The sequence below is a fragment of the Engystomops pustulosus genome, chromosome 5 (assembly GCF_040894005.1).
Source record: "Engystomops pustulosus chromosome 5, aEngPut4.maternal, whole genome shotgun sequence".
NCBI lineage: Eukaryota > Metazoa > Chordata > Amphibia > Anura > Leptodactylidae > Engystomops > Engystomops pustulosus.
Window position 1 is genome coordinate 76,690,013 of NC_092415.1, and position 12,824 is coordinate 76,702,836.

General features: G+C 44.9%; 1 protein-coding gene across 1 annotated transcript in view; it reads left to right on the forward strand.

Annotated features, from left to right (window-relative positions):
- The window catches only part of LOC140134052 (cytidine monophosphate-N-acetylneuraminic acid hydroxylase-like), a 90,193-nt gene that overhangs the window by 25,338 nt on the left and 52,031 nt on the right, over positions 1 to 12,824 (forward strand). Inside the window, exons 7-8 of the mRNA XM_072154714.1 lie at positions 4,185 to 4,325; positions 11,039 to 11,213. Coding sequence (XP_072010815.1) covers positions 4,185 to 4,325; positions 11,039 to 11,213 — 316 coding nt within the window. The remainder of the gene's footprint in view (positions 1 to 4,184; positions 4,326 to 11,038; positions 11,214 to 12,824) is intronic.

A 12,824-nucleotide genomic window follows, 5' to 3' on the forward strand; every position in this document is an offset into this window, starting at 1 on the left:
ATGAAGGAAAGGGTGCCCTTGGTGTTATACAGCCTGATCCAGGATCACTCAGGCACGTTAATGTAGAACTTATAGTTCTTTATTGGAACAGGCAACCGCTGTAACAGCAGCATAAACCTCAACTGGATGCAAGTAACTGGTTGGAGCTCAGGTCCTCAGGAAGGTGTGCATGTGCAACATCCCCCACCGGGGCCTAGCCTTTTTTTTGGGGCCTGGAGGCAGCCGGGGTGGCTGGCGGTTGTGGCCTAGGCATGCTGTGGTCACGGTGCTTGGTATGGGAATCCAAGGGCTGTCCCACAGCCTGGCAGGTCTCCAGCAGGTGGTGTGTGCAAGAAATTAAATGAGAGGGAGGGGCTGATGTACTGGTTCTCTCTGGGACAACCCCTTAGTGTCTGTAATGTGAGTCCCTGGGTAGTGAATGGGGGAGCCCTTGATGTTACAGTCATATCAGGGACCAGACGGAGGCAACGTTGTGCTAAATAACTCACGGTTCTTTATTCAACCAACTGCAGGCAATGGGCCAAAAGATCTTGTACAGATGCCGGATTGTTAGAGAAGTCCGGATTGCTGAGAGAGTGGTTATGGAGAATGAACCTCAGGAGTTTGGTCACCAGCCTGGTTACAGATGCAGGCTGGGAGGAAGCTGTGTCCAATGCTGGAAGCTGCATCTTTAATCCTAAGAGGTAGCTCTGTGTGAGACACTGAAGGTGTATCTCACACTGTCTCTGGTCACTCGGTGTGTCTTGTGGAAGAGGTGCTCATTACGAGGAGCTGGGCCTAAAGAGATGCTCCTCTGTCAGGAGCTGGATCCTAAGAGGTCTCTCTAGTAAGAGAGCTGGCTGGCAAGAGAATTGTTACTTCCTTTCAGGGGTTATGTTATACTCTGGTCAGGTGGTCTCACTCTCTAATCACACTCAAGTTACAAAGGTGGAACATCATTGGATAATAACATTCAGTAAGATTAACCCTTGCCTGTCCAGGCAGGAACTACCACTGCTAATTACCTCTAGGTGTACCGAATGATACAGGGGGCTTATTCGCAATCACTCCTCTGCCATGCGCATTGGCAGGGGTCTTACACATGCAGCCTGGAAAATAGCTTCAGGAGAAGAGTCCTTGTGAGCTCTATTTTGGATCTGGTCTCCTGTAGGCCAAGGTGTCTATGCTTTCTGGGCTAACTTAGTTTGACCTCCGGATCAAGTAACTCTCTGAACTGACCTCCAGAACTTTCCAGCCACAAGGGGCTTTATAACCTCCCATTGTGAGTTGGCAGCTCCTTGTCCAACCAGCTTGCTCATACCATCTCAGTTACACAGATCATACAAGTGGACAATGAGATTAACCCTTACCTCCCAGAGACTTACAGCTGCATATTAGATTTCCATGCTGGAGACTGCCTGGTGAAGTAATCGGGCTCACACAGCAGTTCCTGACATGGAGAGTGATACGTTTTGCAACACCTTCCTTACCCTTTGCATCAGCAGGGGTATTGCACTTCCAGGACCTGCAAAGGTCCTCTTTGGTCAACATTAAACTAAGATGGAGAGAGACGAAAACACATGTGTGAGGTAAGTATGAGTTTTATGTGGGTCTCTGTGGCCGGGCTTCGGCCCGATCGCATCGGCGTTTCTATGGAAACACCTGCGATCGGGAACGAGCCGCCGGTGTTTTGCGTTAAATTAAAGCAAAACAACCCGGCGGATTCGGAAACACCACGTAATTTAAAAAACTAAATGTGTCGCAACATCAGCACTTACATGCACTGGGAAGAAGCAGGTGAACTCCGGCGGACCTCGGCGTAGCCTACTGAATATCGGGCGCACGACCTTAGTGAATCCCGGCAGAACCCAAATCCTCGTCGGAGAATACGCCGCGGGATCGCGAGTGGACTGGGTAAATAAATGAGCCCCATTGACTGTCATCTCTCCGACATCTCTGCTATTCCACAACACACTGCTAGATCTGCTGTGACAGAAGATCCAGGGTTGTGTCTAGGGGCAACTGAAATTGTGTACACCAGGACTGATAGAGACAGGTTGGAATTATATCTGTGCAATGCTGTAATTTTGTTAAAATACATGCTGTGAATCGTAAATACAGTGGAAACTTCAGATTTCTTTCAACAATATGTGTATAGGATTTGGATACTATTACTAATAATATTACTCTTTACACATAAATCCTATATACTACACTGCTGGAATACACTTGCATTGCAGATCTTCTACATGGAAAATCTGTATAACTGTGAAATCGATTGTCACTCAATGTTGCTTCCAAAGCGGACAGTTTGATTTCATAGAAGTTTGATTTAAGTAGAGTTGTATGGTGTTTAAGTGTTCCCTTTATTTTTTGAGCAGTGTACATTATATTCCTTTTTTGTACATTAAAGCATGTGAATTTACTTTAAAGACATTTTTCAGTGTGCACTGATATGTGTTCTTCTCCTCGTGTCTTATGTTGCTAGAGCCAATCATTTGTCTGTGTTTACACAAGTAGGCTTCAGAACTTTGGCCGGTAACTAGCTTAAGGAATAACATTGATGTATAATACATCATTTATGCAGTGAAGTAAAGAAGAGCTGGTAAGGACCACTGGAGCAAGAGAACCTGTCACTTGTAAAGTACAGGTAGACCTCATGCTACAAAGCAGGAGGAGCTAAACAGATGATTATATGGTATGGGAAAAGATACAGTAGAACATGTCCTTTATTCATTAACTTCTTTGCTCAATAAGCTCATCCTGCTCTGTAAAATGTTGAAAGAAAACTGGCCAACATGTTGATGTGTTCTCAGGAACTGCTGATGTTTGCACGGAGTGGCAGTCCTTGCTTCATATACTCCCTTTTACTCTACATTTGCAGAAGTTTTGGTGTATAGAGGCAGAGCTGCAGGGTCAGTAGAGATTAAACCCTTTAAGGGGAGATAGCAGCCGCATATCAACATTGAGAACTTTAACAATTTCCTGCCGGCAGAAGGGAAATACAGCTGCAATACCAGAATGCGCAGTAGTTGGCAAAAAATACCAAGGAATGAATATGCTGACCATAGAATACAACATCCAACTAGACTGATATAGTAGTTGTACAAACTGCTGTGTTTTGCTCACACATTCCACCAATACCATTATTTTTGGTTTCCAGCTGCTCCTTCCATTTCATAACCTCACTTTAGAAATGTGCAAATTAGGCTGAAGTGCTTTTGGGGGCATTAGCAGAGCATCTCAGGGCTCCAACTCCACATCTCTCTGGACCCAGGATTGACATAGCTGAAGGGCGAAGGATGAAATAAGGTTTTGGGTAGTATAGATGTTGAAGGTAGGGTCATTATTTCAACGGAGCCAGAGACCTGAAGTGCTCTGCCTACACCCCCTGAAGCGCTACAGCCTCATTTGAATATTTCAAAGTTGAATCCCGGCAAGAAGCATCTGGAAAGTTTGGGTAGGTAAAATGTGCTGATTGATTCCCTTTAACTCCTACGTGCACCAAGATATACTATAACGTCCTGGTGATGCGGGGGATGTATGGAGAGAGCTCACAGGCTAAGCTCTCTCTACAGCTGACACCGCCTGCCGTGGTTGTTGCTGGCAAACTAAAAAACTAAGCGCTAAAAAACTAAGATATATGTCCCCCATGGTGTATATTATCTCTGTACTGTGATATCATTGTGTATATTATATCTGTTCTGTGGCATCACTGGGGGTATTATGACGCTCTGCAGCAGCTGATGTATGTACTGTGAGGTTCTGCAGCAGTTGAGGTTTGTATTATGATGTTCTGCAGCACCTAAGGTATGCATTTGGAGATGCTGCAGCAGTTAAGGTGTATATTATGAGGTTATGTTGTCAATAAGTTGTGATTCTTATTCAATGGCAATTTACAGCACAACTATTAACTGGGATCTCTGGAGAAGCATTATTATTTCTGGGGAGAAACATTTATTTTATTTAAAAACCTTAATCTGGCACTGATACTTTCTTGGGTACAAGTTCTGTTTCTTCTCTAAGAAATGTTGTGTATATGAACATAAATTGGAAACTTGTGAGCAGAACCATTACTTAGATTCATTTATCACTCAGTGGTGTCTGCACATACACCCTGTGCTAAAGTCCTGCACAATACAGTATTTTCATGCTTTATAAATAAAATTGTGTTTTTTAATTTGTGTTATATGTTATCAAAACAGATACATTAGGGACACCAACTTGAAGAATGATGCTGCAGCACTCAATCAACGTATTAATGAAATATCAAATGTCATTACATGGACACCAAAGCCGGGAGAAACAATGGATGTTGGGAGGTTATTGAAAGACCCAACTGATAGGTAAAGTGATGTTTATACAGTTTTTGGTTTGCTATAATATTTAATGCATTATCCATGATAGTAAAGCTTAATCACAGTATCAGGCTAGAAACGACATAATATGAAGGGATCAGGAGAACATCAGAAAGCTGGGATACAGGCCTTAGCTGCGTTAAGGATATTCCAGATCTCGTTCTCATTTGGCCATAAAGGATGGGATGTGGTCCTGCAGGGGAGATACCAGGAGGCTATATGACAGTGAGAGAGTACCCCTAATCTGGCCCTTCTGCGTGCATGCACCTTCGAAGTCCTTCAGTGACCAGCTGAAGTCAGGCGGTGGTTTAATAGAACCCAGATAGTGTGATAATTGGAGGCCCTGCCACATGGGTGCTCGTGGTAACTCCGGCAGAGAGATCAAGTCGTCCCCTCTATGCCACTTTCCATCCACCAGAAAGTGACACGCTGTAAAATGGCGTTACCCAGGATTGGAATGAGTGGGGAGTCAGCGGGGGATTTCGCCGCCTTTAACCTGCATTGTTTGAAAGCTAACAAAGTGGCATAGATGGTGGGGTGAGTGGACAGCGGCTGCCACTTCCTTCTCTCCACCCACCGAAGGCTGTTTAGGTTGGCGGCCAAATAGTATTGAGAGATATCCGGAAGTGCTACACCACCCTCCCTCTTTGGCATGTGCAGAATCCTTTTCTGTAATCTTGGGGGCTTATCAGCCCACGTGAAAGACGAGAATAGTCGTTGCACTGAGGTTAGGAAACTAGCTGGGATTCTAATTGGCAGTGCCTGAAAGGGATAGAGAAGGCAGGGGTCCTGCATAAAGGAGTGGTTAAGAATCCATCTCCCCATTGAATGGGAGGGGGGAGCTAGAATCAGGGTAATGGAGATAGGCGAGTGGTCAGATGGGGGTGACACGAGAATATCTGCCTCCACCACCCTGTCCAGGTGGAAATGATCTATGAAAAAATAATTAATCCTGGAGAACATGTCATGGGTAGCAGCGTAATACGTGAAATCACGCAAATTCGGGAACCTAGTCCTCCATACATCGACCAATTGACCTTTTAGAAATAAGCCCCTTACTCGGCACCTCTGGGCCCGCGACAGGTGCGCGGTGCCATTTGAAACATCCATGTCCAGGGACACAGCAAGATTTAGGTCTCCCCCAAGAACCAGGAACCCCTCTTGGAAGGAACTAAGTTCCTCCAGGAATTTCACAAGTGCGGTGGACTGTCCCACGTTGGGCAGATAGAGATTTGCGAGCGTAGTGGTCTGAGAATAGAGGGTTCCCTTGACAAAACTGCCCTCTGTGTCCGCTCTAGAATACATAAAGACCGAGGGGGTGTTTTGTGCAATCAGTATACTCACACCTTTGGAACACGAATCCTCTGAGCATCCATGGTAGCAATACGGGAAGAGACAGTCTCCTGTCTCCACAGGTCCCTCTGTAGTATCTGTCGCTTCTCGGAAGTACGTAGACCTCTGACATTGAAAGAGACAATTTTTACGTTAAGATCCATCACACCAGCTCGCAGTACAGGTAGAGAGAAGGCAGAGGCAAGGCAAAGGCATGGAGGAGAGGGGGAAAGGAGAAGGCAAAGGACAAAGAGGTCTTAGTGAAGAAAAGATTTAGCAAGAAAGAAAAGGCAGGGAGTAAAAGAAAATGTATCTAGAAGGGACAATAGGTCCCAAACTCAATCTAAAGGAAAAATAAGAAAGGGAACAATTTACAAAAGGTGGCTGCTCAAGGCAGTCTACACCTGGGGAGTCACAGTGTGGAGTTTAATAAGGCAATACAGACAGAGGAGACAACCTCCCCGGACGTATCTGAAAATGGAGCAGTGCACCAGCCAAACCTCTAGACCATAGCACATACAGGCCGCTCATCATCAGATTGGGTGCGTCCGCAACATGCTCAGCTGCAAGGGAGGGGTATGTGAAGTATGCAGGGATGGGCAAGTTGACCAGCACCCGCTGTCCACTGGTTAGTGTGACTTTGGCCAGACCACCTTAGGGCTGCCCGTAACAGCTCAATATTTAACTAAGGCTTTTTCGACTTACCTGAGATATCACTAACAGCCCTGGGGCAGCTTAAAAATGTATGAAAAGGAGGGGGGGGCAGCCTAACTGCTCCTCACAACTAATTGTAATAACTTTCAACTAGGTAACCTTAAGAGGAGGCCCTAGGCAGCCTCGTAACTAGCTGTAATTTATGTCACTCACCCTAGGTCCCAACTGACAGCCAGAATCAAACAGAGCTCAGGAACCCTGTAGGGAGCAGGACAAGTATACTGCGACTGTCCAGGAAACATGGGTACCGCACTCCTAATGATGGTCTGGAACATCACACGGGGGACATCCCAGTAGATAAAAGAGAGCCGACAAGTCACTGGGGTCATAAACAGGCAGCAACCAGCCTCCCATCCGTACATCCAAGTGGAATGGAAAACCCCATATGTATGAAGTGTCCCATTCTCTAATTTTATCCAGCGGGGGGCATAGCATACCTCTTCATTCTCAGAGAGACTTCTCACTCGAACATTGTAGTGATGGCCCCGATTCTCAAGGTCGTCGTGTTCCAGAGTCAATGAACGTATAATGTGCTGTTGTGCGGTGACCCGCTGTTCTAGCTGCTCCAACCTGGTTTCATGGGATACAGTTTGTCTTTCTAAAGAGTCCACTCTGGAGCCCATCTGTTCCATGGTGCAGTGCACCTCATCAGACATTGACGTTGCATCTTCTCCATCCTGGAGATCATAGAGTTGAAGAAACTTCTTGTAGGTAAATTCCTCAAAGCCTCATGCAGGTCAGCTCTGGTCAGTGGGGATTCTTCCGGGAACCCAAGTCCTGTGCGTAGGGGAAAGCCTATGCTTGGGACAGCAGGAACTCTGGGCGTCGTGGGTCCATTTGTGCTGAAGGGGACTGGTGGCTTGGGGATACAGAGGGGGAAAAGGTCAAAGGCGGTGAGGACTGAGGCCCATGTATCATCCCATGGCACTTTGTGGCTGGCTCATGGACTAGCCTGGACTGGGATTGGGGACTGGGACAGTAGTGGGGTCAGAGAGGGCTCCGACCCGCTCCGGTGTGCTTGGCAAATGCTCCACAGGAGGGGAAGGCTCACCTCTCACGTGCATCTGTGAGGCCGTTGGATATTCCAATGTGTGGCCTGTGTGGAGTGATGCCCGCCCAGCTCGAGTAGCAGTCCTCATGCGCTTTGTTTCCTGACCAGCAGGGGGCGCAGCATGTATCTGCACCTGATAAATAATCTCCCTCCTGGAAGCTCCATCCACCTGTGGCTGGAGGCCCAGGTACCGATGGACGCGGAGCCAGAGTAGGGGAACACAATCCCAGGCTCTCCAGGTCCGGACTTGCAGCGCCATCCATGCCCTCTTGCAGCGCCGGTCTTTGAGGTAAGGGCACACCAACAGGTAAGGGCGCGTGGTTCTGGGCAGCAGCCTGATAGTGCTCTTGTCCTGGTTCTGCCTTCCCCGGACCAGCCAGTGAGGTAGCGCAGGTCTTCACCTGGGGAGCTGTAGGTGCCAGCGATGATGAATATGCGCAGGCAGTGGGCTTGCTGTGAGCTGGTTAAGTTGTCATTGGCCACGGTCTCAGGTGATGGTCACTCACAGCCTGAGGAGTAGGGGCGCGGGTGGAGGCAGCGGCCATGTTTCCAGGCCTGACGGCAGACTCGACCGGGAGCGCAGGTAATGAGGGAGGGTATTTGTGGGGTGCACCACAGACTTCAGCGTGTTCTTCTGTTGCATCCCCTTGCTCATTGCCGTGGTCTTTTTTTCGCATTCTGGGCACCATAAAGTCACTTAATATTGTCTGGGTAGCGGAAGCTCCAGCGACATGCATCTACTCTCTCTGCAGGAAGTCTGTGTGTGTGTGAACCCATTTTGGTATGCAAGGGGAGGGGCAGATGCAGAGAGAAGCTCACTGCAGCCTCAGACAGGAGAACAATCCATCCTACCCGACCCTGATAGAGACAGGTTGGAATTATACCTGTGAAATTCTGTATTTTTGTAATAACAGTGAATTAAAGAATGTGTTATTTTGTTATCCTGAGTATATTTAAAGGGAACCTGTCACCAGGAGACCCATTTTTAGCACTCCCCCAGTCCCCACAGAGCATAGTACATACTCTGCCAAAGTGTTTTTGTATTAAAAATTGGTTTTACAGAAAAAAGATATATATGTACCTTTCATTAGCATCTGCTGTGTGACTAGGCAGTCGTCCACTGGGAGGGGCTGGAAAGGAGTAGTTTCCCCCCACCCTTGGAAAACTACTACTCCATGTGACCTTTTGAAATATATGAAAACACCCATCACTTGGCTTAGCGACGCCCCCTGCTCCTCTACAGCCAATCCCGAGTATGGGGAGTTATTCATATATTTGAAAAGGAGGACACATGGAGTAGCAGTTTTCCAGCCCCTCCCATTGGACGACTGCTTAGTCACACAGCAGATGCTAATGAAAGGTACAATATAACATATGTTTTTTTCTGTAAAACCTATTTTTTATACAAAAACACTTTGGCAGTGTATGTACTATGCTCTGTGGGGACTGGGGGAGTGCTAAAAATAGGTCTCCTGGTGACAGGTTCCCTTTAAGAATCTTGTCTTGGGAATACCCCTTTAATGCGAACAATGGAAGCTCATAATTTATCATGGCTTATATAAGCATGCTTTTATAATTTACCTATCAAAAAAAAGAAATCCTTTGTGAATTTCGAGAACATATATTTTAATAGCTTAATTTAGTCACCTGTTCATTCTGTTCTGTGGATCGGTGTAGCAGTTCAGATAATGTATTTAAAATTAAATTGTGTGAAAGTATTTATACAGTGGAAACTAATAAATAAGAATATTCATAAGAATTCATGTACTTGGACTGAGAAGGTACTTCTGATGTGAAAGTTTATTGGTCCCCCAGTATTATCTGTGATCAGGTAAAATTGAGGTTGTCTTTTTATGTTACCAAGAAATTACATAGATATTCATTTTATAAATTTGCAATTTACTAAAAACTAAATTTACTATCTATCATACATTCCATGTTATGAGTGGTTTGTGGGACTAGACTAGGAATATTGTCTGCTTAGTCACACAGCAGATGCTAATGAAAGGTACAATATAACATATGTTTTTTTCTGTAAAACCTATTTTTTATACAAAAACACTTTGGCAGTGTATGTACTATGCTCTGTGGGGACTGGGGGAGTGCTAAAAATGGGTCTCCTGGTGACAGGTTCCCTTTAAGAATCTTGTCTTGGGAATACCCCTTTAATGCGAACAATGGAAGCTCATAATTTATCATGGCTTATATAAGCATGCTTTTATAATTTACCTATCAAAAAAAAAGAAATCCTTTGTGAATTTCGAGAACATATATTTTAATAGCTTAATTTAGTCACCTGTTCATGCTGTACTGTGGATCGGTGTAGCAGTTCAGATAATGTATTTAAAATTAAATTGTGTGAAAGTATTTATACAGTGGAAACTAATAAATAAGAATATTCATAAGAATTCATGTACTTGGACTGAGAAGGTACTTCTGATGTGAAAGTTTATTGGTCCGCCAGTATTATCTGTGATCAGGTAAAATTGAGGTTGTCTTTTTATGTTACCAAGAAATTACATAGATATTTATTTTATAAATTTGCAATTTACTAAAAACTAAATTTACTATCTATCATACATTCCATGTTATGAGTGGTTTGTGGGACTAGACTAGGAATATTGTTGGTATTCTCTAGTCTGCTATGAGAAAAAAATAGTTTTTAAAATCAGCGTACAAGAAGGAAATTTTTTACATAATTTTGGCGATATTGACTCCAATTTGTGGAAAGTTACCAGTATATAGTATTTACACTACCTGTCAAATATTGTGCCTACCCTTTCATGCCACTAAACATTTCTAAATCATTAAGGCATGCAATGCAATATTTTGCATGGTAGATCCTTTAAGTCCTACACCTTGTCTGCTAAGTAGTGTTCTTCAACCTTAAAGGGGTATTCCCATCTGGACATTCACATTTAATTTCATTCATTTGCCATATGTAAACATTTCATCAATTGGATGTTATTAAAAAATAAGTTCCTGTGTGAAGATCATTTCTCATAAATGTAGCCATGTTGTCCCTTAGAAACGAGATGGTTTCCTCAGATACGACTACCCTGCACTCTGGCAGCAATGGCCAGACATGCGCTATTGAGCCCTGCCTGACCTCCTGGCTTCAGTGATCATTACCACAGGACGGCTGTGGGACATGCAGTAACTCCCGGACATTTCATATACAAACACCTTTTGTTTCTTTGTGCAATCCCTCCAGCAGAGGTGGTGGTATCCAGGGACACAGTCTTGTTTCTAAGGGACCATAACATTACACTACATTTATGAGAAATTATCTTTACACCAGTAATTTTTTTTAATAACATCTAATTGAAGAAATGTTTATATATGGCAGATTAATGAAGTTGAATATAAAATGCCCAGACGAGAATACCCATTTAAGCAACTTTAGAACTGCATGGTACAAAACACAATTTTGACAAAGTAACATCAACATAATTGCCAGGAGGACCCGAGTTTCGCATTCAAAACCTTTCTCAGAGCATTACCCTACATACACTAATATGTGAAATGTGTAGCTACATTGAGCAATCTTGAAACTTTATCTGACAGTTCAATGTAAACGTTAACATTATTATTTTTTTCATAGAGATGGAATTGTGCAAGCGCCTCCAGGAACAAAAATTTTCAAGGATTCTTGGGACTTTGATACTTACTTAAATGCCATTTCCATTTCATTTAAAGATGAGATCTTCAGATACCCCTCTTGGGTTAAAGAATATTTCACCTGGGCTGGCTTTAAAGACTATAACCTTGTAGTCAAGGTAAGCGTGTAAAATAAAGAATGCTAATTACACAACAAAGCAGTAATAGACATGTGTACACAATCCTATGCAACATCCCCCACCAGGGTTTAGCCTTTTCTTGGGGCCTGGAGGCAGCCAGGGCCCAGAATACCGGAGTGGCTGGCGGTCGCGGCCTAGGCACGCTAGTGTCACGGTGCTTGGTATGCGCACCGGAGGGCTGTCCCACAGCCTGGCAGGTCTCCAGCGGGTGGTGTGTGCAAGAAATGAGGGAGAGGCTATGGTACTGGTTCTCCCTGGGGAAACCTTTAGAGTCTGTAGTATGTGTCCCTAGATGGTGGATTGGGCTCCCTTGATGGTGATACAGCCGTAGCAGGGACCAGACAGAGGCAATGTTGTGCAAAAATAACTTACAGTTCTTTATTCGAACCAACAGCAGGCAACATGCCAAATGATTCCTTACAGATGGTGGTCTTACTGAGAGTGATCTTGGAGAGTGAACCTCAGGAGTTGGGTCACCAGCCTGGATGCAGGGGCAGGCTGGCTTGTAACTGTGTCCAATGCTGGAAGCTACAGCTTTGTCCTGGATTGGTTGAGTGTAAGCCCTGATGGTGGACTGACACAGTAACTCTCACTGTGTGCTCTGTACAGGCTCTGGCCTTCTCTGTCAGAGCTGGGCCTAAAGAGCTTGTTGCTAAGAGCTGCTTCTCAGTCAGGAACTGGGCCTAAAGAGCTGCTCATGAGGTGAGAGCTCAGCACTAACTCCCTGTCCCTGTCAACTCCCTCTAACTGACTGAACTGACTGTTGGCACTCTCCAACAGTCACTTCTCCTCAGCTCCTGGTCATGTGATCTCACTCTCCAATCACACTCCAGTTACAAAGGTGAAACATCATTGGATGACATCAGTAAACAGGTTAACCCTTGCCTATCCAGGCAACATCTACCGCTGCATATTACCTCTTGGTGTACTGAATGGTACAAGGGGCTTATTCGCAACTACTCCTCTGCCATGCACATTGGCAGGGATATTGCACCTAACTTTTTATTACACACATTATGGGTCCATTTTCTTGGCATACTTTAACATAAAACATAATTTGTTAGCATACTTTAACCCAGCATGTGACCTTCAATAAGTTAAGTTGTAAGGTTAGGTAAACAATTCTATTTTAGTGTAGAAATGTCTTAAGTTACTACTGATTATTAAAGGGGTATTCCAGGAACATGAATGTCTGACACAAAAACTCATGATGATATAAGTAAATGAATATAACAAAACCTAATGGGGCTCATTCACTCAGGCTCCTTCGGACGCATTTCTGTCTGGTTTTCTGAATTTTTCCGATTTGCCCTGAATTGCCCCAGGCTTTTGGCGCACGCGATCGGATTTTGGCGCATCGGCACCACCTTGCACGTGACAGAAATCAGGGGCGTGGCCATCGGACAACCCAACGGATTCGGACATTTAGAATTGTGTCGCAAGACACGCACTTACAAGCACCAGGAATAAGAAAGTGAACTCCGGCGGACCTCGGCGGGGAGCGACGGATGCAGGAACTCGGACGCACAATCTTCATGAATGACGCCGGACTTCACCCTCGTCGGGCTGTCCGAATCGGGGATCGCAACA